This window comes from Manacus vitellinus, unplaced genomic scaffold, assembly GCF_001715985.3.
Source record: "Manacus vitellinus isolate BGI_N305 unplaced genomic scaffold, ASM171598v3 scaffold_32_pilon, whole genome shotgun sequence".
Lineage (NCBI taxonomy): Eukaryota > Metazoa > Chordata > Aves > Passeriformes > Pipridae > Manacus > Manacus vitellinus.
In genome coordinates this window covers 6,163,261-6,189,510 of record NW_021940460.1, presented here as the reverse complement: position 1 = coordinate 6,189,510, position 26,250 = coordinate 6,163,261, and the positions used below count along the sequence as shown (strand labels likewise).

General features: G+C 43.7%; 2 protein-coding genes across 2 annotated transcripts in view; one reads left to right on the top strand and one right to left on the bottom strand.

Annotated features, from left to right (window-relative positions):
* CRK (CRK proto-oncogene, adaptor protein) overlaps positions 1-9,912 on the bottom strand; it is a 22,823-nt gene extending 12,911 nt beyond the window's left edge. Inside the window, exons 1-2 of the mRNA XM_029961269.1 lie at positions 9,351-9,912; positions 4,597-4,740 (exon numbers count right to left, since the gene is read on the bottom strand). Coding sequence (XP_029817129.1) covers positions 4,597-4,740; positions 9,351-9,912 — 706 coding nt within the window. The remainder of the gene's footprint in view (positions 1-4,596; positions 4,741-9,350) is intronic.
* On the top strand, positions 9,831-26,250 carry NCBP3 (nuclear cap binding subunit 3). Its single transcript, XM_029961381.1, has 13 exons — positions 9,831-9,975; positions 11,612-11,669; positions 12,453-12,558; positions 13,390-13,515; positions 15,768-15,896; positions 17,927-18,000; positions 18,875-18,983; positions 19,739-19,838; positions 20,164-20,270; positions 21,322-21,607; positions 22,432-22,589; positions 23,714-23,878; positions 24,403-26,250. Exons 1-13 carry the CDS (start codon positions 9,911-9,913, stop codon positions 24,636-24,638), a joined length of 1,719 nt encoding a protein of 572 aa, XP_029817241.1. The 5' UTR covers positions 9,831-9,910; the 3' UTR covers positions 24,639-26,250.

The following is a 26,250-nucleotide window of genomic DNA, read 5'->3' as shown; positions in this document are numbered from 1 at the left end:
CTTCTGAGGGCTCTCAGGAAGAGCACAAGGCGTGGAAAGGTAAAGTCCAGCTCCTGGAGGAACTTTAGTCACTTCCTATGAAAGTTGGACAAAAGGAGGACTAAAAATCATCTTCCCTCCTCCACAGCCCTGCAGAGCTGAAGGAAGAAGAGCTGCTCAGTGTGCACCTCTAGCACCAGCTCTGCTCTGCTGGGTAAGGTTACTCCTTTGAATGAGAAGTACAAAGGGCTGAGGATCATCTTTCTTACTTACTCCATCCTGCTCCATCTCCACTAGGACTTAACCTGACTCCAGCCACCCCAGAGTGGCAGAGCAGGTAATGAAACCCCTGCTCTCAGAAAGGCCAGGGAAAAGTTAAAATCCAAAGCGTTCCAGAACTAAAGAAAGCTTCAAACCTGGACCCTGTCTGTTCTCTGTTTATGATGCACATTCTCTCCTGACACGCTTTGGAACTGTGCTGGCTTCATGTCAATCTGGAGAAGATTGATTATATATGTTTTAAATATTGTACAGACACTGGGGAATGAGGAGTATAAAACACCCAATATTCTACTGCTTGAGAGTGTGGGCAGGTGGTGTAACCACACAGCAACTTCTCACTTTCTCACACATCTCAGGGGTTTTACATTTCTCTCTTCACTCCAATTAACTGTTAGTGTCACTAGGGAGTTTTCTCTTTATTCCCAAGCTTTGGAAAGCTTTCCCTTTCACTGCAGGGAACACCTCATGCAAACACAGGTTTTCATGTTTGTATTTAGGCCTAATCTTTAAAGGCAGTCCCCTTTCCCAACTTACAAAACGTGTTTTGGGCCAGAGAAGCTGTTCTTATCACACAGGTACTGAGACACGAGGCTCTCGTTCCCAAGTAAGATATCAGAGTGATGTAAGGCAGTTTCCTCCTGGAGCACATGGGAACCGGGCTCCGAAGGCACCACATTCCAGCCTGTGTGGTTCCCCCACCCCCACAGGGACACCTTTTTTCTTTGTTCTTAAGTACCTTCCTACTCACGCTGAGCAAAACAAACAAGCACCAAGAACGCCCTATGAAAACATAAAAGCCCATTGAGTGGCTCCTGGCAGAGCTCTGAGCACACACAGGAGTCACAGACTCATTTCTGCAGACACAGGAGGGAAGAAGAGCAGATGTCTAATGCAGGCACTTCCCAAGCTTCCACTGCTTTGCATTTAAATATATTTTGATTTCAATATAAAAAAGGAAAGAAAACCCAAACCCAACCCCCCAAATCCCAAGTGTCAGAGTTAAACCACACTGCTCACCCACACCTAAAGCCGTTCCATATAGAGTGTGGAGTATCATCCTGTATGTGTGGATATCATCCTGCAAGGATTCTATGATTCCAGGAAGTAGTCACAATGGAAGTGACTTAGAAGCCTAAGTTAAGCATCATGTTCCTAAAACTCACAGTGAAAACACCAGTTTCTGCACTATATTTGTCACACTTTCCTACTTCACACAAATTTTACTACACTATAAGGTTTCTGTCTCCATAATGTTGTACTCTTAATAGAAAGCATATCTTTCTTTGGGTATTTTAGGCATTTTGTTTTAGTGCATATCACACATTTTTATCCCAAAGCCTCATGTTAAATTGCAAACACATGATGTTTTTAGTATTTCTTCTATTGTCTGCTGCCCTGCATGGAGCACTTTGTATTGTTTGGGATTTCTTCAGCCTGTGACTGTGATATTTCATCACAAATTATACCCTAATTCTCATTCAGCTGTTAATCTCCATCTCCAGTGGAAACAGAGTGTTCTTCTTTCCCATAATTGGGTGATTTATCCTATTTTTTTTTTAAACAGCCTTACAGCATTTCAGGAAGAAGTGAAAAGATTTGGTTGATTTTTCTGTTAAATATTTTTCTTATGATGAAAAATCACCTGCAAGAAGTTAAAAACTGCAGCATCAGGCAAAAGGCGAATTTAACAACAAGTTCACAAGTTTATTTTATACTTTGGAAACAGAACAAAGTATCATGTTTTTGTGACATCATGGCTTTCAGTATTAGGGAAGCCAAAGCTCCTCACCTCATTCACTCTGTACTGAGGCTTCCCTAACTCTAAGTGCAGTATTAGAGCACTCAGGAATTTCACAAACACTTACTGAGACCAACAAAAATCAACCCAAGACCCGACCTGGCATATTCAGATTTCCCAGTGAGACCTGTGTGTTTGTCAACCAATAAACTGTACCATAATAAAACCTGTAGAATTGGTTTTCCCAATGTTTTAGCTTGACCACAATAAGCAAGCAGGACAATTTGCAAACATTCACCTCTTTTTACTGCACTGGTTTCCCTACCCAAACATGAAATCCTATTCAATCTTCTACCAAAGTTTTCATCTCCCTTCCATTGCAGAACAACCCCACATTTACTTTTTTCTGAAAGAACATCTTAATGACACTGTAATTTAATATACACACTACCAGCACCTTCTTGGGTTTAGTGTATCAGCATGGAGGCATGATTTAGTTAAAGTTACTAAAATCAGTGTAGGAGTGTCTGTAGTGCAAGAGGACAAATAAAAAGGAGACCAACCAAAACATAATTATACTTTTTAAATTATATTAAGCCTACTGTGCAACCAGCTTGCACAGCTACTCTTTTTAAAAAACAGATAAACATTTAAAGCAAGAGAATTACAAGGCATTTAGTGATTTTGACCAAACCCCACAATGTTTTAGCTCCCATAGCACAAGTCAGCTCATAGAATGTCACAAAATGAGCTTAAGGATGTACCCCAATAAAAGAGTCAGGATGGCTGTACTGAAGTGATACCACAATAACACGGAAACACTGTTTTTCCAGAGATCAGTTGCTCCCCAGAAATCAACTGCCCAGAACTGACAGCCACAATCCAGTGTTTTTCACCACCACTGTCTTTAAAGTCCTGTTGGGCTGATTCCACAACAAACCATTCTGGTAACTTACCCTGCTCTACACAACACCAGCCATCCACGGCAGCAATTATTGCACCAAACCTCTGCAAAGCTACAGCAACAGAACTGTCTGCACAGCCGTGAGACAATCCAGCACACTTTGGGGCAAACCATTTCACTGCCCACAGCAGCAACGACTTACACTTGACTTCCAGCTGAATTCAGCCACTTCTACCTGTGGAGCTTTGTGACTTGAGTGCACTCTGCAGTTCCTGGGGTAAACATGAGACTTTCCCAAATTTTCAAATCTGAAGTGTCCCCCTGAGCAAGGGAAATTACTGTGTAACAGTGCAAATCTACTGGCAGTAGTTTTGTTTTTTTCTTCGATTATCTCCCTCTTAGTCAACTGAAAAATCTTCCCTATAACAAGTATTGTTACATCTTTCCAATCTTGGTCTCTTATTCCAACCACAGACCTACATCAGAAGTCACTGTCCCTGTAGAAATTCATATAATGTTTACTTTCTACCAAATAAGTTCACCAAATCTCTTATTACACAGGTTTACTAGACTTCAAAAATTGTCCAGTGGCTCTTTTGTGAGATGCCAGCAACGGACCCACATCATTTTGCAGGCATTAATATCCAAACTGGAGCAGTTCCACTACCAGCTTCATTAATTCCCACAGGAGGGATATTGCAGGTTCTCACACATCCAAGGACTCTGCATTGCTGGGGGTTCATTTAATTGCATTAAACAGCAAAAACGCTGCTTCTCATGACACAGTTTTCCCCCGACACCATCAGTACCTTGTGCTCTCTAAGTGTTACACTTAAACACGTTTTCATATTAGATGCTCGGCTGATGAGAAATAACATCAAACTTCGCCCTTCAAGGGGAAAAACCCCCTGAATTTTGCATCTGATTCAAAGCGACGATTGCCATTACATCCCGAGGAGTCCCCACTCCTTAAACTACCCGCTCGGAACTCAGCCTCACGCCTGCCTGACAGCGCAGCGCTGCCTTGTCAGAAGGCAGATTTTGGGATGACACTTGCACAGAACCATCTCCCGGCCGGGGTGACACGCGAACCCACGGGCTGTCGATAACCGCTTTAGTAAAACAAAGGCGGCGGGAGGCTGGAGCCGCAGGATCTCCCCGGCCGCCCGGCTCCGGGACGCGTTTCATGCGGCGCTGGGAAGGCAGGTGCGGGCGGACGGCTCAGCCCCAGCTGCGGAAACACGGCTTAATTCCACCACAAAGCGCTCCCACGCCTCCAGCACCGCCCGGCGCCGAGCGGAGCCGCCCCGGCTGCCCTGCCCGGGGCTGGGGGGCACCGCCAGCCCTGGGGGTCACTCACTCCGGGCCCCGGGCCCTCGCCGCGGCCCGCCGGCTCCCGCCGGCCCCAGGCTGTTGACGATGTAGTGCGAGACGCGGGAAGCTCTCGGACACCGACAGCACGAAGTCGCCGGGGATGGTGCCCGAAGTCGCGCACAGCAGGAAGGTGCCGTGGCGCTGCCCTGCAGCAGCGAACACGGCCTCGGCGCGGCTTCAGCCGCCCCCAGTACCAGCTGGCGCGGTCCTCGAGTCGAACTGCCGGCCATGGGGGCCGCGCTCCTCCCCCGCCCGCGGCCGCCGCCCGCCCCCGCGGAGCCGCTTTCAAAATGGCGGCCCCGGCCCTGACCTCACCTACCGGACGTGACCGCGCGCGGGGGCGTGACGTCATCTCCCCGCGCGCGCGGGAGGCGGGGGGGGCTCGGCTGTGAGGGCGGGCGGGGAGCGCGGAGGCGGGAACGGGCGGTGACCGTTCGGAGCCGCGGAATCCCCGAGTTACAGACTCAGGTTGGAAAAGACCTCTGAGGGAGTCGAGTCCAACCTATGACCGATCACCACCTTGTCAACTGGAGCGTGGCACTGAGTGCCATGTCCGCTCTTTCCTTACCTTCAGGGACGGTGACTCCACCCTGGGCAGCCCTTTCCAACATCTAATCGCTCTTTCTGTGAAGAAATTCTTCCTGATGTCCAACCTGAACCTCCCCTGGCACAGTTTAAGACTCTGTCCTGCTGTCCTGTCTCCACCCTCCTGTCAGGGAGTTGAAGAGAGAGAGAAGGTCCCCCTGATGCCCCTTTTCTCCAGGCTGAGCACCCCCAGCTCCCTCAGCCGCTCCTGCTGCTCCAGACCCTTCCCAAGCTCCGTTCCCTTCTCTGGACACTCTCCAGCCCCTCAGTGTCTTTCTTCTTGTGAGGGCCCCAAAATTGAACCCAAGATACAAGATGTCTCAGCACAGGAGGACAGATGGTCACTGCCCTGGTTCTGCTGGCCACACCATTTCTTGCTCTGTGGGTACCAGTGAGGGCTGACCACAACTGGAGGGGTCCACTCTGGGTATTTGGGAGCAGCAGTGACCACCACCAGCACCAGCCTCTCCTCACACCTTCCCAGTGCTCCCACGGGGCTCCCCTGTGGCAGGAGGAGGGTGCAGATGTATCCCAGCCATTGCCCCTGGAGCATCCCAATTCCTTCCCTGTTGCTGCAGATCACCTTGGGGGCTCCTGTGAGCACTGGCTTGGCTGCAAAGGCTATGAAGATGGTGAAAAGCCTTGAGGGGAAGCCTTATGAGGAGTGGCTGAGGTCACTTGGTCTCTTCAGCCTTGAGGCGACTATGGGGAGACATCATCAGCTTCGTCACAAGGTGCAGAGGAGGGGCAGGTACCAATCTCTGCTCTCTTTGACCAGTGACAGGACCCGAGGGAGCAGCTGGAGCTGTGCCAGGGAGGTTTAGGTTGGATGTTAGGAAACAGTTCTTCCCCCAGAATGTGGTTGGGCACTGAACAGGCTCCCCAGGGCAGTGGTCACAGTACCAAGCCTGACAGAGCTCAAGGAACATTTGGACAATGTTTTCAGGCACATTTCAGGATTCCTGTGGATGTCCTGTGCAGGGCCAGGAGTTGGACTCAACGATCCTTGTGGGTCCCTTCCAATCAGGATATTCTGTGATCCTGCTCGTTAAAGGCTGCAGCTCACTGTGTGTTTTCCTTCAGGGCTGTGCCAGCAGTTCCTGCCCTCATCCTCCCTGCCAGCCACATGTTCCTACTCCATGGCTGTGCCAGCACAGCTGTTTTCGTGGGACTACATGCTGAATTGGGCCAACGAGCTGTTCTGGGTTAAAAATAGCCCTGCAAAAGAAAAAGTTGAATTTTATTCAGGGCAACTGACTGCATTACCACAGAGGTCTGCAACAGGGAAGAGCTTAAGTTCCACTGGTGCCACAGATGAATGCATGTGTGTGGCTATGCACAAATCAAGAATTACATCTGTAAGAGCAAAGCAGTATTTACCACTTTCAGATTGTCCTTCAAGATCTCTTAAATCCCAGAGCAATATCTGTGAGTGTGCATTGAACTCTGCTCCAGCTCTGCTCAATTCTGTGAGCTTTTTCCAGAAAGGAATGTGCTTTTTCAACTGTGCGGTCTCCATGTGGCAGCACTTGCATAAACAATGTTAGAGCACAGCTGTCCCGAACTGTGAGGGTGCTGTGCTCTTTCCTGCCTCACAGCATCTTGCTTTCTTGTAGGACACTTTGGAGCCCTGTAACTGTCTCCTGGAGGATGGGACTTTGGCACTGTGTCAGGTAACCAGGGTTGTATTAACCCTCACAACATCCCAGTGAGAAAATATTCTGTCTTACAGGTGGGAGCCTGTGGTTCATCAAATCCATAAGAAAACACCAGGTGCTTAACTTCAGCTTATCCGATGGTTTCACAAATGAACATCCTTCCTCTGCTGATCCTGTTCCCTCTCCAGATGGACTGTAGGTAGGAAGTCGTTATCTATTCAGGAGCCAGAGTCCCAGTTTCCCTGGTGATGTGTGGGGTTTGGGAGCCAGCTGCAGAAATAGCACACACACTTCCATGCCTGGGTTCTTCACAGGTTTGAAAACCTGCAGATTCTTGTTAGAGAGCCCAGGACATCAGGAGAGTTAAATCAAATCCGCAAGAACACGTGTCCGTTCTGTTCAGTGTTCACAGGCTTCAAACAAACAAACAAAGGAACCAATCAGGACTTTTTTTACCAGGGCAAAATTCACCATTTCTCTGACTCCTGCCAGACCTCGGCAAAAAAGTCTCTTTTTGACTGAGGACCCACAGACTTTTCTTTCTCTTCCCTCCCTTCCAGTTCCCATCCGTGTGCCCCCATCTCCTGCTTTCAGCCGAACCCCAAAATTACAGGAATCAGTGGAGTTTTCCATCAGGTTTGGTTTTCTCTCACTTTCGGAATCCTGTTGCAGGAGCTCCCTCTGGTGGTCAAAACCAATAAACGAACAACGCTCCTGCCCTAAACCGCTCTTTTTTGTATTTTTATGCTGGAATGATTTGATAGAATCACAGAATGGTTTGGGTTGGAAAAGACCTCAAAGATCATCCCGTTCCGCCCTCCTGCCATGGGCAGGGACCCTTTCCACTAGACCAGGTTGCTCAGAGCTCCATCCAACCTGGCCTTGAACACTTTCAGGGATGGGGCATCAACAGCTTTCCTTCTACAGTCACTTTCTGACCTTCATTATTTGTAACAGCCTTTTCTTAGCGTTTCTGATAAAGACTGGTAGCCTTTTCCAAATTCATTTTCCCTCCCATATTTAACCACTGAACCCTTCAGTAGTTTATTACCCTTAACCCACCCTTGCTGCACAAAGGCTACAATAAGGTAGAGCCCTTCTGCCCAAACCTGCTTCCTACAGGTTTGGAAAAAAAGGAACATTTTGAGTTCAGGTGGACTTTCAGAGGCAGAGGCATTGCCCAAGAGGAATGTGAGAGAAAAACAGAGCTCTGAGGCACAGTCTGAGAGAAATAAAACTAAATCAGTTGTAATTCTAAAGAATTCACTGTTAATAACAAGATTCTGAAAGAAGTTGTAAAATCTTGTGAAAACATTCTATTCACCCACCTGGCAGTAAAAGCCCTCTTGGTATCCAGGTTTGGTTTTCCTCTCCTGATTTTATTGACCCTACCAATTACCAGAGCTTATTTTTTCCTAAGAAGCTCTAAAATTTTGGTAACCAGTCTAAAGCCGCTGTTAATCAGTAGAAAATCCCTTGCTGAGTTCAATGACTGAGCCTCAAAATGCTGCCATGTGCCAAGCACTGTAGTACAGCAACATTCTCTCTGAGGTGACATTTGGGGATGTTAAAACAAAATAAGGAAACACCTGGGTGAGCCAGAGGCTTCATCTGCTCTCTGCTGACAGCAGTGCAAAGTGACCTGGAATCACAGAACCCAGCCCCAACCATTCCTTGAAGGGTTTGGCTTTGTAAATCTGGTCTAGATCACATGGCAATACTCCATCCTACTTATAAAACTAAAGCTAAAGGAGGAGAAGTTCCATCTTTTGGTTTCTTTTCCCCGTGACCTGAAGAAATAGAGTTTCTGCCATAGAAATGTGTTTCCTCTGGCAATTAGTTCAGACTCAGCTGCTCACAGGAGGTGTCTGTGTCCTGTTTACTCCTGTTCTTTGTTCCTCTTATGTGTGTGTGGTCTCTGCCATAACTCTTCACACCTGGCTTGGAAGTATCACCTGTGTCAGGTGCTGCTGTGTGATGTCAGCACCAAACGGAACGCAGGTGACATGAGCTATTGCATAAAAAGCTCTGCAGAGACTTAAATAATCTTGGAGTGAGTGATGAGTGGAATGAGCTATTGGATTTTGTGTAGGGAGGAGCTTTTATGCTGCCAGCAGGAAAATTTCTGCATAGCAAAGTCAAAATTTGGGAAGTACTGTCAGTTCAGAGGGAAAGTGATGTAATGTAAGGGATGGACTAGCGGGTTTTTGTTTGGAAAAATGTGCAGAATTAAGAAATGGAGCAGCCTGAACAGGAGGGAAGGGTCCTGCAGCTGGAGGAATATTTGGAATTCTTAATGGAATTGGCTGTGTGTGATGATAATTCACAATGATGATGAGATGTGGCTGTGGAGCCTGTTAGTTGTGGTTTCAAGCCAGGGATGGGGAAATAATGATGCCAAGGCAGGAGTAAACCCTCAGCTAGGACAGGGTTCTGGTCTGCTGTGTGCGAGGGGATGGAGCTGATTAGTGTAATTTGGGAAATGAAGAACTTGTCTCATGGGAACAGATAAAACCATGTGGTTTATTTAGGCCACAGGCCTCTCCTGGAACAGTCTGAACACCTTGGGACAAGGTGACAAAGAGAATGACTGAGCCCCAGCACAATGGGACACAACACTTCGGAGAACTGCGAGCTGGGAATTAGTTCGATTTTATCAGAGTTGTAAAATTCCACTAGTATGGAGTGGAGGGGAAAACTGAATGTTGTAAAAGTTCAGATAGTTAAAAAAAATAGATCATTGCAGGAAGCTCCGCTTCCTACACTAATACACGGAGGGACTTAGATCAGGGCTGTAAATCCCCACCTGGTTGTGTGTTTCTCCCCTCACCCTGTGCCTTTCCTCGGGGATGGGGGTACGCGGTGGCGGTGCCACCCTCCCCGGAGCTGTGGTCGTTCTCTACCCTGAACCCTTTGGCCTCGAACGGGCTCTGTCTTCCGCGGGCCCCGGGGGTGCCCCGGGCTGCGGGCCCGCCGGGTTCGGAGCGCGCCGGGCACCGCTGGGGTGCGCCGGGTTGGGGGTGCCCTGGGCTCGGGGGCCGCCGGGCTGGAGGTGCGCTGGGCTGCGGGCGACGCTCCGCCGGCCCCGCCGGCCCCGCAGCGCCCGGTGCCGCTCCGTTCCCGCTCCGTTCCCGCTCCGTTCCCGCTCCGTTCCCGCTCCGTTCCGCCCGTTTCTGCGCCGCCGTGCCGCTGCGCTCCGCCCCCCCCGGCGCTCGGTGCCGCCCGCGGCGCTCGCCCCGCCCGCCCCGCCGCTCGTGCTCGGCGCGCTCGTCTCGCTGGCCGCGCTGAGGCGGGCCCGGCGAGCATGGCGGCCGTGCGGGCCTGCGGATCTCGGTGAAGGCGGAGGCGAGCGCGGCCACGGCGGAGCCGCGCGGCGCGGAGGGCCGAGCCATGGAGGTGGAGGAGGGCGAGCTGGAGACCATCCCCGTGAGGCGCTCGCTGCGGGAGCTCATCCGGTGAGGGGCGCGAGGTGTGGGCAGGGGGGCAGCGCCGGGGCGGGGGTGCCGGGGTGGGGTGAGCGGTCCTGTGAGGGCGTTTGGGGGGCACTCGTGGGAAAGCGGGGACACGGGGCGGGGGCGGGAGGGAGAGCGGGAGGGGACTGGGGGGTGCCCGAGGGGAGCGTGGGGACGAGTCCTAAGAGGAAACGGGCGGGATGTGCGTGGGAAGGAAAGGAATAAAGGAGGCTGCCGAGAACGGGGTTTGGGGTGCAGTTGAGGGGTGCAGAGGACTCTGTGGGTGGGAGAGAGAGTGCAGAGGGAACACAGGCAATACCTGGAGCAGGGAACAGCGACTGACCGCGGGAGAGCTGGGCTGGAGCCACTGGGACGGTGGGCTCTGGTCAGCGGGGTTTGAGGGTTTCCTTTCTGTTTTGTTTTTTTTTTGTTTGTTTGTTTGTTTGTTCTGTTCACTTCTTCATTCTTGCGAGTTGTTTCTGTACAAGTTTTAGTTAGGATTAGGTTCACTAGCGAAAAATGGGTCGCTGTTCTAAAACCTTAAGTAGTCTTGTGCTCTCCAAACTTCTTGGAAATTGCTTTAGAAACTAATCTTTAATTAGCCGGTCTGCCAACGTGCTTGTGCTCCTAGCGAACATGTGGCCCGAGACAGCACCCTGCTGTACTTCCTCGTGCTCCATGAGTCAAGCTCAGACAGTGGGGGTTTTCAACTTTAAAAATAACATTTATTTTGCCTTACTTTTTCTAGTAACTCTAAACATTTGGCGAACTTTGATGCTCTTACTAAGAAAAGTGGTTGGAATGTGTTTTCTGGTGTTTCTAAACTGAGACTAACTCGCATCTAAAAACGGTCCTTTAGCCAAAATAATTATGGCAGCACAAGTGCAAATAACACGTTTACTCCTAAAAAAGGCTCCACAAACTCTTGCCAGGTGATGGTCCTGAGTGTGTCAGAGTGAAGAGGTGCCATTTGTACATATGCAAGCAATGGAGGGGACAGAATTGGATCACTGGTGCAGGGGCTGTGGGATTGAGTACATCTGTGAATTCAGCAGTCTTGTCTGATGGATGGGAAACTTGTAATTTTTTTCCCCATATCGTTTTCCGTTTTTATCCAGTAATGTTTCACCTCGTTATTCGGAAGTTGGGTTTGAAATAATGGTTAGGAATAAAAACTTACAGATGTGGCTTTGTGTTCTGAATGTTTGAGAGTAAAAGCTTCAAACTGACACTTCAGGAGTCGGGTATCATTGCTAAATCTGTTCGTGTTTTACAGGGAAATTATACCCAAAACCAATATTGTGCAAGTCTTATTTAGGAAGGATATTTGACGACTTCCCCTGTATTGCTGAGAGAAAGTAAAAACTTTGGCAGCAGGTGACATGGATACTAAATTTTATCAAAGGAAAGAATCCTTACAGTAAAGGAAGTTTTTGGTTCAGCTCATGTACTTTTACTTTCACTGACATCAGAGAAGGTTCTTGCTTGTGTGCCTGTCTGTCTAGGGATGTAGCTTGGATCAAGGAAAAGAGGATGTATTTCTCATAGAAATGGTCAGGTTTTTTTCAGTATCACAAGTGTGTTGCTTTTGGGGTTCCTTGAGATTTCATCAGCGTTTTGCTTTGTTTCAGGACACTAGTAGGAGATACGAAAACAAAGCTGGAAGTTTCATTACTGGAATAGATGTAACCTCCAAGGTAATTTTTGTGCTATGGCTCTTGAACATGTTTTCATTTTTACTGCTGGAAGGGAGGAACCATTTCATTTCTTTCTTCTTCAACATGCACAAAGGCTTTGCCTCCTGCTCAGATAGCTGGCATGAATCACAGTTTATGTTCCAAATCTGACTTCAGTTACTAAGATCCAAAACCTATAATGCTTCCTAATAAAATCTGTGGAACAAGGAGCTTCTCAGTTTCCAAAATTGCACAAGATCCACACAGGCTGTTGCTCATGAGCTACGTAAAAGGAGCCTGAGTTGCCAGTCTAAATAAAATCTCTATAGCCAGCTTTTAAATTCATGTTCAGAGAGACAAGTTTACATTTTTGTATATATTTAAAAAACAGATAGGGAAAAACCTCTATAATCTTAAAAAATGAATTTTTCCTGTGGTGGAAATACTTCTTTTAAAAGAGATTTTTTTTTCTCTTTGAGCACAGCCTTTTTACATTTTGTTAGGGAGAAAAGGGTAATGTTACTGTTCCATCATGGAGTCTGAGCATTGTCCAAGATACCTTGCTTTCCATGCATCTTGATTCCCCTTTTGTTGCTGGACCTACATTAAAACTATTCTGTGGCACAGAAATGTTTTACTGAATTACTCCTACATTCTGAAACTCACAGGTCTCTTCATAATTAATGAAATTATTAATCCAGGTTGTTGCCGGCTGGTAGGTTTTAAGTATCTGGCCCTTCAGTGCAATTTGTTTAGAGTGCTGCTGTGATTCCTGTTTTGACTGCATTGTTTTGTGTTTTGCAGGAAGCAATTGAGAAGAAGGAACAAAGAGCAAAACGCTTTCATTTTCGAGCCGAAGTGAATCTCGCCCAAAGGAATGTGGCGCTGGATCGGGACATGATGAAGAAAGGTACGAGTTCATCCAAAAGTCAAGGAGAAAAGATCCCTTTGTTTACTTCCTCACAGTACCTCTACTTGATTTATCCTATATTTCCTGCTTTCCCAGAGGTTTTGCCAAGAGAAATCACTTTGGTGGTTTTTTTTTCCCACCTTTTCATTTTAATTTCACTATTTTTTAAACCTACTTGACAGTTTTCAGTTCACTCCTTGTTTTACCAACCCCAGAAAGAAGAGGGCAATTTTTGTGTGCCTTATTTACTACCTGGGAACAGCACCTAGTGCTACATGTCCAGGATTCATCTCCTGGATCAGTGCTGCTTTGAGAATCTTTAAATTCCTTGGAAGACCAGCCCTGGAGCGCTGTGTGTGTGCACGTGGAGGACTCCGTGTCCTGTGCACAGGGAGATCAGACTCTGTGCTGTACCCACAGTGAAGCTGGGCATGTTGGGATATAGGCAGATCAGCCAGGAGATGTGAGCACAACAGATTGGTGCTTTTGGCACCCAGTTAGTTCTCCAGGCTTTTTTTCCAGCTGGCAGCTTGGACGTGCTAAGCTGTGGCCTGTTACAGCTCTCCATCAGGTCATGGAAGTGCTTTGTGCACTGCCTTGTTAGTGTTCTGGCTCTCTGATACTTCATGATAACACTGTGTTTTAATGCTCAATTTATTAAAGTTTTGCATTGGTTGGAAGAATAAATCAAGTTACTGTATTTAGAATGGCACATCAAACATCAAGTAGCTTCCCTTTAACTTATTTAAAATGTTTTGCTTTGTAAGCCCATGTGTTACTAATACAAAAGATCAGAATAAGTATCAGTTTTGTTTCTCTTCCTCTTTGTAGCAATCCCTAAAGTGAGACTAGACACAATTTACATTTGTGGAGTGGATGAGATGAGTACACAGGACATCTTTGCCTATTTCAAAGAGTATCCTCCTGCTCATATCGAGTGGTTGGATGACACATCATGTAAGTATACAGAGTCTTTGTAATTCTTACTGTTTTTTCTCATACTGGTCGTAGCTGCACCTCAGATGTCTCAGTGGCTTTCAGAGTCACAGATCTTTGCTTGTCTCAGTTTCCCTGTCTGCCTTAGTCAGAAGAGATGTAGAAGGAAAGAATTAATAACATGGTGAAAATCAAACCCACTATCTGATTGAGTATCTATTATTGGGAAGAGACAGCACAAAATAACTTGCAGCTCTCTAAGTGGAAGAAGTGAAAGGTCTAAAATTACGTTCTGCTTCCGTCTTGACGTAAACAGCAGATCTGAGAGAAGGTGATTGAGCTGTGCAGTTGGGCAGGTTGGGATGGTTCTGTGCTCTGAAGGAGGAGACTTGTTGCCATATTTGTGCAGTGCAGGCTCGAGGAGAAATTGGTGGGTGGAAGGAGATGGCAGCTGCATGTGATTTACATAGATCGGAAAAGGAATGTACCTGCACATGGCAAGGGCTGTTTTGGGGGGTGAGCCTGCAGGGAGATTGCCAGCAAGATAAAAGGTGGTTGTGGTTAACAGCTGTGCTTTCTTCAGTGACAGTGAAGGCTGTACAAGAGCTACAGTTGGGATCATGGAACTGGAAGGATTGTCATGTAGCTAGAAATCCTGTAACTGAAATCATATAAAAAGAAATGGGAGCCAGTGCAGGTTTTCCACTGGATTGCTGGAAACTGTTTTATTGACAAGCGTGGCTGAGACCTGAGAATTAGCAGCAGGGTTTCCCTGGAATGACCCTGAAGGAGTTATGTTCAAATGCAAGACAAAATATATGGTATTCTCCAAAACACTGATAACTTTGAAGTCACTGTATGTGACAGCTTGATGCACTGGCACAAGCTGATAGAAGATTTGAAACCAAATAAACCCTGGGTGGACAATTGCAGTAAAGAGCTGCTAGATGGATCTATGGGGATGCACAAGCTTGGAAGTGCACAGCTTAACTCTCTGTCCAAGACTGCATTTCTAAGATTGTCTCTTTCCTTTTTCTTAAATGCTACATGAATAAATTTAACGTGGAACCAGAGTGAACTTCCAGTCCAAAAATGCAAACTTCAGAGTTGTAACAATACTTTACCCAGTTATGGTTAGAACACATCTTTTTAGTGATTAATTTTCATGCTGTATCTGAGTTAGCATGCCAGCTACAGTTGATGAAAAGATAAAGGCTTTGTCTTTTCAGCATAGATTTGCATCACAGCATGGCAAAAACTTTAATGTTCCCGACTGAATTACATCTCAAGGTGACTTACTGCAAAGGTGCACTTCCACAGTGTGCTGTGTTTCAAACTGATGAATGTTAAATGATAAAGGCTTTGAAAATTTGGAGATGAGAAGAAGAGGCAGGCAAAAAAAAAAAAAGAGAGAAGTTATTAACTACTCATTGCAGTTAATATCTGTGTGCTCTTCACCTTGTAAATCTTGTCTGAGTAACTGAAGAGAATCTTTTATTTTGGGTCACTCTGTAGTTTTCTTGATATCTGATTACACTCTACTTAACAGCAGAGCAGTGACATTTGTTGCTGTGTTTGCACCAAGTGCATCCGTGCAGAAAGCTTTTGTTCAAATCCTGTTTCTAAGCAGTTTTAGCTCTTTCAACTTCATCTATGAAGTGCTTTTAATTGGCCCAATAGGTTATATTTTAAATACTATCTGTTGGTACTTAAGACAGGTACAAGGCACGTACTGAATCATGTTGACCTGTGTACACGACAATCTGTGCAAAGGGCCTGAGCAGATTCTCTTATTTTCCCCTATTTTCCTGCTTTTTGGAAAAGATTAACAGAATTCCACAGTAAAGTCCAAGGTTCTGTGAAGTTGCCAAAGGGAAAAAAAAAAATCGAGGCTTCAGTTCCTCCCCCCTGCTGCTCCCTTAATCACATTTGTGTGGTAACACATTCATGAGTACACTGACCCCACTCAGCACCCTGATTTCTGTGCTCAGGAAGCCTCTAATATCTGTGGTTGTGCATTTCAGTGATTTTGGTTTTCATCAGTTGCTGTGTTTTGTAATATGCTTGAAAATTCCGTGTTGTCCAGCTTATTGAGTGTGTTAAAGAATATGACTTTCTCTGCAAGAGGTGTATCTGCTGCCTCTTCTGTCATGGCACCACAGAAAAGCATTTCTGAGCTTCTGTCAGCAATTCCCCTGCAGTGGGGCAGGGAATGTGGCTGCTGGATTACAAAGACTGCATTTGGGTTCTGTGTGTGTTTACATCTGTCACAGGTAACGTGGTCTGGCTTGATGAAGTAACAGCAACACGGGCTCTAATAAATATGAGTTCCTTGCCTGATCAGGAGAAAACAAAGACCAGAGAAAACAATGAAGAGAAGACAGCTGAAAAAACCAAGAAAGGTAGATGGAGATATCCATATATAGACTTCATCTCATTAAATCAATGAAACTTTAAACTTATGCTGGGGTACTGCATAATCTAAATTACTGAAGGAGCTTCTATCATATAGTTTCAGGTAAATGTATTCTGCCACTTTAAAAAAGGCTTTCATCTTGGAAACCTTTTGAAGAAGCTGCTTCTTAAAAGGTGGGTTGGAACTGGACCAAAAGCAGTAATTCAGTCGATACTGAACATGTTGGATGCAGGGTCATACTCAGATCTGGTATTTATAGTGGTGTGTGTTGCACAGAAATAAGTCTGTGTGATGTACAAAGGCAGTGAAAGGATGGAATCTAAGTGTGGAAAAAGCAGGTGTGAGAAAATGTGCTATTTTTGAAATGCCACAGTTGATTGCTTTTTTGATACACCAGCATCCTTTAAGTACATCCTTCACACCAACGTGACAGTGTATCACTTCTCCACCCTGTGGATCTTCTCTAAATTTGGCCATTATACTTTTAAGAAAGAGGCACTGAAAGATTGGTTACAAAAGAGCAAAGCAGCAGAAGTACATCTCAGTGTCATGATAAATCTGGTACCTGAATGCCTGAACTGTAAATTTATTTTACTTTCTTGTGTGTAAGGTAAAATCAGCCTTTTGCTACCCGAGGACTCTCTTGCTCTTGGGCTGGTGTGAGACATTTTTGTGATTCCAAGTGGATCCTTCTAACTCACCCCCTTTTCTTGTTTCCTCCACAATGCAGTGGCTCCTCAACCATCCATGTGACTTTAATTTTGGGGCAGATGTTGATAATGCTTCAAGTAAGACTTGTTATGAAGGTTTTGGAGACTAGGCACTGTCTTGCTTAAGTGGAGCCTGAATATATATATTTAATCTTGTTTGCTGCGAATTACATATTACATTATCATCACACCACATCTGAAAATAAAAACTGTCATCTAAATTACTCCTGCTCATCTGGAAAAGTGGGATATTAGATAAAGTACAGACTGTTCAATTACATCTTAAGGTGTGAGATGCATACAGATACACTGGAGCAATCTGGCTTGGTTACATTCCTGTTTTTAGGAGAGGAATTTGAGGACTATTTAGACATTTAGGGAAGCAAGAGACCAATCTTTACTGTGAGAAGCATGAGAAGCTTCTACTTTGTGGGGGGGGAAAGTACATGAATACTGTCCCTGATGAACCTTAATTATTCAGGTTTGAATTTGGGTAGTTTGGTTAATTGTGCTCTTTTAAAAGTGTTACTCTTTTCACTTGGGAATATTTTCAGGATCTTTTGAACAGCTGCTGCTCTCTATTTTAGGTTTTCAAGTCTATTGTTGGATGAAATGTAAGGAACTCTGAAGTATAAAAGAGGGGGTTTTTTTAGTCTGATGTCTGTGAAGTACTTTCAGATCTTTGCAAGTGGTATTGGTATATGTTGATAGCTGTCCATATTCACTACTTTTTTTTTTTTTTAATAAAAAAACCAGTATAACTCTGAGCAAAAAAGAAACCCAAAAATCTGTGCAAGCATCTCACAATTTTAGTAGTTCTGTAAGCATGCACTCTTAGTTATTTCACATCAAAATTAAGTCACTAAGGTTGGTTTTTTTCCTCCTTCTCTCTCAGAAACCTCTAAGCTCTCGATTAACCTGTTTTACACTGTTATATTGGATACTTCTAGATACTTGTGGAATTTTAAAGGGAGACTGAAGGAAATGGGCTTTCAGCATCGTGGCCTTGCTGATCTCTGCCATACCCTGAAAATGCAGTGCAGTTTCATTTGCTTTCAGAGAATTAAATTAATAATCCATGTGTGCTGCAGGCAGTTCTCTGCACAGGGGCTCTCTAGTTTGCTTTCTGTGCTCACGAGTGCTTCTCGTGTCCGGAGGCATTTGCTGGTTTGATCATTCTCTAGGCTGCAGAGGAGAAAGGAAAAACACCTTCAGGTTGATTTCAGAGGATGCAGGCAATCATAATCAAATGGGGCTGAAGCACTAAAATGGAGTTTGTTTGTTTTTTCCCCATAATTTGTCTTAGAAAAACAGGAGGAAAGCTCTGATGACGAGACAGAAGAAGGCGAGGTTGAGGATGACAACCCAAGTGACGTGGAGGTCAGTACAGAAGGGGAGTGAAAACTCAGAAAGGTTTTGCTCTCACTGGTGTAAAGTTTTCACAGCATTGCAGGTTTAACCATGTAAGTGTGCAATTCACAGTCATCAAAGTAAATGAGATGGGGAATGAGAGGAGGTGCAGGTGTGCTGTTGGTGATAACACCAATGTGAGAGTGTTTTGTGGAGGCAGATTTTGAAGCATCCAGTGTGTGAGAGTGAGTCTGGCTGCTCTTTTCTGCTGAGAGGAGGCAATGAAAGAACAGTGATGGAAGGCAGTGACCTTTCAGCAGTGAAGGCAGTGCTTAAAGAGACAAATGGGATTTAGGCTGTCCATAGATCTGTGGGAATCAGCATACACATTGATGTCCTGTAAGTAATTTAATCTTCACTGGCTGAGTATATAATAGGTGTGATTAGTATTTTCTTTAGGAATGGCTCAGTGAACACTCATACATCACAGGAGTCTGAATTTTAGTTTCTGTAAAGCAGCTATAAATGAAAAAGAAAGCTTTTTAGTCATTGTGTGAGGGCGTGAGAACCTCATAGTAAAGCCATTTAGATAGGAAACGAGCAAAAAAAATCCATTTTTTCAGTGTCCAAGTTGTGCTATTTATTTTCTGCATTTCAGTCAGTAATATGTCACTTGACAATTGTCACTTGACAATTACTGGATTTAATAATCTGAGATAAAGTTATGAAGCAAGAGAAGGAAAGGTTTTAAATTTTCAGGGCAATTTATGTTAAAAATTCACCTTGAACATAAGTTGAAAAGTAACTTTCTTAATAATCAGTTGATTGCTTCTCTGCAAGCAATCCATTTTCGTTCAACAGTAATTTTATTTTTGAGTCCAAAATACCTTTTTTGCCCCCAAAGTTGGATGCCCTCTCCCAAGTAGAAGAGGATTCTCTCCTGCGTAATGATCTTCGCCCTGCCAATAAACTGGCTAAAGGAAACAAGCTATTCATGAGATTTGCTACTAAAGGTAAATGACCAGCTTAACAAGCACAGTGAATTAATTGCTTGTTGTAGTTTTATTTGTTGACTAATTAATGACTCAAAGTACCTACTCTGTATGTGCAAAACTGTTAGTTTTTTGCTAACCATTGGGTGTTAAGGTTTTACAATAAATCCACATTTAATGTGTGAATTAAATCCAGTTCAAGTTGTATGAAAATCATTCTACTGGAAGCTTTATCTTGGGCTCAGGGCATTCTTCCCAATACCATGGAATAGGTTTTATGATGCCCTTTTCCAAAGAGGTAAATTTCACATTTTATAAATATGGATATAACTTGAGATGCTGATGAGGTATTAGTGGAACTTATTGCTAAATACAGTTGAGATATTAAATTATATTTATGAGTAAAATGAAAATCCATATAGTTTCTGGACCGTGCAGGAAGTGACACATCCATAAAGAAAGGAAAGGTGGTGAGTAAGGTAAGTAGAGCCTCCAGCAGTGACAGAGGGATGTAAAGCTCTGTTAAGCTGATATGTAGAAACTCAGTCTCCCTGGAATTAAGTTTCCAGACACAAATAAAACTGTGGTGGTAGGAGAAATTTCAGAGGCGTCAGCAAAATTGAATCCTTCGTGAAGGAGGGTGAAGTAATGCTGATTTGTAAGATGTACTCAGCCTTACTTTTACTCTCTGTTTGGGTGGTTATTTATTTTTATGCTGTGCTGCCAGAGATATTCTAAGAGGGAAAAATTCCTATAATTGATGTTTTTTTTTTCAGATGACAAAAAAGAGCTGGGAGCTGCAAGGAGGAGCCAGTACTACATGAAATATGGCAATCCCAATTATGGAGGCATGAAAGGAATTCTTAGCAACTCTTGGTGAGTGTTGGACAGAGGAATTGGAACATTGCAGGTAATTGGACAAGATACTCTAAAGTGATTTTAATTGGTGGATTTTCTTTCTATTCAGTTTATGTAGATGCTCCTTACGTGTAAATAAACGTGACTTTGAATTTGCAAGGAAGGATTTTTGCATGAAAGTGAAGAAGGTTTATATTTAAAACGTTCAGAACAGATCTCTGACATAAATATATGTCTGCTGGTAAAGTAGGTGACAAGTGCATCTCCTTAATGCAGGACTCAGTGTAGCTCAGTCACTGTGCCCTTCCTGTGACAGGAATGTCATTCTTTTTGTGGTGTTTAGGAAACGAAGGTACCATTCCCGCCGAATCCATCGGGATGTGATAAAGAAAAGGACACTGATTGGGGATGACGTGGGTTTGACTCCTCCATATAAACACCGTCACTCAGGTAACTGGGCCCAGGGGGACAGCCCTGTAAGGGGAGGGCCTTGAGCAGAACCTCACCTGATCCCCCCTGTGTTGTGTGGTAGTTTTCTAAAAAAAAAAACCAAAAAACTGAATCACGTTTAAGAGTTTGCAGGGAATGACTGAGGCAGAGACTCTGTGCTGCTCGTTGCTTACCAAAATAGCTGCTGCTCTTTATGTGAGGTTTTTATTTTACAGATTTAGGATGTGGGGACTTGGAGCATCAAGGGGAAAAAGAAGGGATGACTTCTTCAAAATTCTGGGCAATTTGTTGTACTTGCTTAATCAATTCTTCTGCTCTGTGAAAAATCGATCTCGAGATATAGAACAATAAATACTACAAAATTCTATTAATTAGGCTTGAATATCTTTATCTACTCCCTAAGGTAGAAAGATAATTCATATAAAAATCTGGAATGAAAGTGTCAAATTTTCATATGATTGGCCTGTTAAAATACAGCCATGGCTGTATCAAATCTCATGGCAGATTTTATGTGTTGGTAGTGTACTGCTTTCTGAAAAGATGCCTGCACGCTGCTGATGACTAAATTTAAGTTGTTTATATTTAAATCAGAGTCTGTGATGAATTCATAATAAAGATACATGCCTTCTTTTTGGCATTACTGCTTACAGGACTTGAAAGGATTTTTGCAGAGCCAGCAGTTGGCACATTAAGCCCTGCCAAGATCACAGGAATTGTTGTGCTTAGTTAAGGAAGTAAGAACTGCACCTTCTGCAAGAGGCAGTTTTAGTTGCTCTGCCCAGCTTTATTCCTGGACAGGCCTCTGAGGTACTGAACACCAGGGACATTTTTGTCCTGTGGCAGTTTCCTTCCACTTAGGCTATTCTGTAATATCGATTCCACTTAGAATATTTTGAAAAATATTCCCTCTCTTTAGCCTTGGAGAACTACAAAACTCTTTTGTCAGGGACCACTCATTACAGCGAGGTGGGTTTTCTTCGTGTCTCGGTTTTGAAGTACTTCACATGGGTGATAAAATTCAGTTTATCAGAATGGGTTTGCCTCTCTACAGGCTTAGTAAACGTTCCTGAAGAGCCTATAGAGGAGGAGGAAGAGGAGGAGGAGGATCAGGACATGGATGAAGATGACAGAGTGGTGGTGGAGTACCGGGATGAGCTGCAGGCCTTCAGGCAGTCCCGGGAGCGCAGCGCAGCCCGACGGTCGAGCGCCAGCGGGTCTGACTCGGATGAGATGGACTATGATCTTGAACTGAAAATGATATCAACACCCTCTCCCAAAAAAAGCATGAAGATGACCATGTATGCAGACGAGGTGGAATCACAGCTGAAAAACATTAGGTAAAGGTTTCTCGCTCTTTAAAACTAGCAGTGAAAAGGCATTCTGGATTTAATCGGTGGCAGAGCTGTCAAAGCTTGAAGACAGGCTGTTGAAGATGCTTTTTCAATCCTTAACGTAGTTTTGTAGTAGATATTTTAAAAAGTAATCCAGAAACAGGCTTTTAATAAAACTAACATGATTTTAAATACAGCTTCTTTTGCAGATCTCTGAATTCTGCTCATTGATAATAATGAAACTTGAAGTAGAATCAATAGAAATTTATGCAAACAACCACAATGAACTTCATGCACTTCGTAGCTAGGCCAGAGAGAAATAACTCTTCTCTTTTCCCCTTCCTCTTCACCCCTTCCTCTCTTCTCAGAAAGAAGAATAACCCTTAAGTGTTGATGACAAAAAGGAATTTATGCTCATTATGGGCTTATTAGTCAAAATTATAGATTATATAATTAAAACTATGTTATAGATTATTAAAAGAACTTTAATTAGTGTCCCTTCAGTAGTATGGTTATACTTTGTAATAATGTCAAGGCCTTGAACAATTTTGAGGCTGCTCATCAGTGCTGAATTATGACCCAGAGGCACAGCCTTAAAGACACAAACTCAATACCTGCCTTGAAATGGATACAGAAGTATTCATGGGATTACTGTTAAATTCAGGATTCTGACTGGAACATGTGCTCATCTAAGCAATGTTTTTACCTCTGTTTCTCAGTAGAAAAATCCTGATACTATTTTTTTTTCTGTGATGTAATCTTACTTACAAAGAGACTTAAGAACTGTACTAATGTAATTTAATTTAAGGGCTGTTAAATCTATTTTGTAGGAATTCCATGCGAGCAGATAGCATAGCAACCAGTAACATCAAAAACAGGATTGGCAGCAAAGGATCATTAGAGAAAGTTGCAGATGTGAGACTACTGTTAGAAGAGAAACGTCAGAATAGCACTGGGCCACGTCAGCCAAACAGCACTGTAAAATCAGGTAATTGTCAGCTCCTTCATATATTCATTTCACATCTGTGCTCCACTGGAAATAACAAGCTCTGCGTTCATACAGTCTTTCCACACTCAGAGACTGGGTTGGGGATTGCTTTGGGGAAAAATGAAATACATTGTAGTGAAAGCTTATTTAGTGATGTTGGTTTTTATCCATTTTCTTTGCTTGTGTCTTTGTCCCCCCACTCAGTCTCTTGTGGTTTGCTCGAGGCAGAGATTCCATACGACTCAAACACAGCACAGAGAGAAGGTCATGCACAAAATCCAGTGTGAAACACTGACTACAGTTATGTGAAAGAACATGTATTACATGAATATGGATGTTCTTTCACTTGGCAGGGTTTATTTCTGAGCTTACTTGCCTGTTGTTTTTTTGACTCAAGTGTGTATGATTTCATCTACGTCTGACTTAATATTCTGAGGATTATCTGACTGATAAGGGAAAGATATGCTTTTGTATCAGTGTAATGTCAAAGTTTTGTTAGTATATTTTGCCCCTTATGCCTATTTTGGACCTCTGACAAGTTGGCACAAAAGTTCTGTAATTCCCTTTGCCTTCATATTTTTGTTTGAACCCCCTGTGAGACAAGGAACATCTGGCTAAACCAAAGTTCAGAATGCAAGATTCAAATCAAAGGCTAAGTGTCAATATATTTAGGATTCTTATATTCTGGTTTTCATTTTGTTCTGCAAAATATCAAGAAGTATTAGAATTCTAAAGCAAGGTATCTGTTATCTGAAAAGAATTACTGAATATATACTTATTTTCATGGAATCTTATCTCATGCTGTGCTGCTAAAGCAGAAATGCAGCAAGCCATGGAATAACTTAGTTTTCTGATCTTTTGGACCGAGCACAACCTGAAAACATTAAGTGTCAAATTTATTGCCAAAAATGAAATGAAATCTGGATGAATTGTACTGCAGACATTGCCAGGACTGAAATCTGATTATGAAAGACTTAAGTGAGAAGACTGTAGAAAAGATGAAACTAAACAAATGCTGTGGTTTTAAGTTGTACAAATTGTGAACAAGCATAAAATCAGCTGGCAGGGCTGGAGTAAATGCAACATGAGTTTTTGGTCATTTTAATCACTGAATTCATCCCTAGATGTGCGGCAAAGACTGGGAAAAAGGCCACATTCTCCAGAAACTAAACCTCCAAGTAGTACCTCTGCTCCTCGTCGGGAACCAATCTCAGATGTCCACAGCAGGTTAGGAATCCCCAAACAAGATGTGAAAGGCCTCTACTCTGACACCAGAGAGAAGAAATCAGGTTAGTTCTGTGGAGAAAGTGTAATAATGCAATTCCTCTGATTCTGGAGTATGAGAGGGATTCCAGCAGAAAGTCATGAAGGAGGTTCAGCTGAGTGAAATTCAACTTATAAATTGGCAAGTGTTTGTTCAGAGCTTTGAAATCTAAATACTTGTAGGTAGGAGCTGGGAATGTTTCTGAGCAGTATTTTTATAGAGGTATGCTGAAAAGTCAAGGACCACTTTAAAACTGTGGTCAAAACAGGGCACTAAAACAAGTGTAATGAGTGCAGTGGCACTTCAGTGCTGTGGGTAGAATTCTCTGCAAATGGGCAACAGTGAACATGAGTGCCCTGAGCCTCCTGCAGTTTAATTTCAACTCCTGCTTCAAAGCAGAATTAGTTCCATGCAGACATTAAGGTGGAAGGAGTATGAGGGGTTTAAAGGGATGCAGTGAATTTAAGATTTGATTCCTTGACTCACCCAGAATTCCTTAGTCCTGTTTTTTTGGGGTTTTTTTTAAATGTTTGTTTTTCATCTGATCAGGTAATTTATGGACCCGATTGGGGTCTGCTCCGAAGACACAAGAAAAGACTTCAGATAAAGCTGAAAACTCTGCGGCCTCTCCAGAGGAAGAGGATTCCGAGCTGCAGCGGGTCTGGGGGGCTCTCATTAAGGAAAAAGAACAGTCTCGGCAAAAAAAGAGTCGGTTGGATAATTTACCTTCCCTACAAATCGAAATCAGCCGAGAGAGCAGTTCTGGCTCAGACTCTGAATCATGATGGGTTTTACGTCCTCACCCTCAAGATTGTGACTCTGCAGTGTGGCAAGACTTCCTTTGCCCACAAGCTGGACACTGGCAAAGGCTCTGCAGTGAAGGTCCCAGAAGTGTCTCTGTTCCTTTTATACAAAAAGAGATGCATAAACCACTTGAAACCTAAAGCAATCACCTTTGTCTGGAGTCTGTGGTTGGCCCTGTGTTATGTAGGGCATTGTCATATATGTTTATTACAGCAAACCTGTAGTTAATTCTAGCAAAACACTTTCCCCCGAGCTCTGAACTTAAAAGAAGAGGCAGAAATGCCCTGTATTTTTAATGAGACCTTTTTGTTCTTAATATTTTCATCATGGAGGCTTTTAACAAAATGTTTTACACACTTCATCCAAAGAACAGGGCTCATGATCAAGATCATTGCCTTGCCCTTCTGGCTCTTACCAGCACCTTTCCTTTCCTCTTGAAGTAATAACAAAAATGCTTCCTGGGTGGGCAGCCAGCAAGGATAAAGCATGAAGGGATTATCACATTCCCTTCCTCCAAAACACTGAATGTAAATCCAAGTTAAATAATATTTTAGTACAGTTAAATTTCATGTATCCCAGTGGTATGACCACTCTCAAGGAATTCTCATTTATTTTGGTGATACCACGTCCTGCTGTAGTAGGGATTGAGATGTTCAGGACTGCAAAGTTGGATGTTTGAGAATTGTGTAAATCCCCAGGGGGTTGGTTTTTCGTTGTTGTTGTTGTTTTTACACAATGAGAAATTATATTTCTTCCATTTCACCTGGATTATGTTTTGCAGCACTCTTAACAGTTGGAAAGTATACATTTTTATATTTGTGAGAATTTTCCTGTTGGCCACGGTGAAAGCTCTAGTGGTGTTCTCCTATGTGCTGTTTATCTATATATATATAACTGAAAGAGAAAAGGAAAACTATAGGATCACTGTCTCATGTCAATACTTTTGAATGTTCTTCCTGTGTAGTACATGTGGATGTGGACATGGTTGACTTGTTACATTCAGCTTTTTTACCTGCACATTTTCCCTTCCTAGGCAGGAGAAGGGTTTGATCAGTGTGCATCTGCCATTTTTTTTCTTGCTGCCTGTGGGCATTTATTTTGGTTGCCAGTAATTCTAAGTGAGGAATAATGCAGCACATCACATTCAGGTAAACAACAGGTAGCAAAAACATCGTCTGCTACATTTTGATAGTCTGAAAATTTGTTTGCATTGTCCCTATTTCCTCGCTTCTGTCAGTCCAAAAATGTCTATGAATATCTCCTACAGTTCCTGCTTTTTAACAAGCAAATGTTTTCTCTTTTTTTTTTTTTTCCCCCCCTTTTTTTGTACTAAGTTGAAGTAGGTTTGAGGTTTCAGCAAGGAATCTGCAATTAACTTTTCTTACTGCTTTGTTATGTGTAAGAATAGCAGCATGTAAAATGAAAGGCAAAATGAAAGGTACATTGACTAGAAGGGCAATCTGGGGGCTGACCAGGCTTCAAGCCTTACCATTTCCTTGTTTTGTGACACTCATCCTTGATTTTATATTTAATTATTGAATATATAAATGTCTCATAAAAGTACTGTTGAGAGTAAATGACTGCAACGTCTGA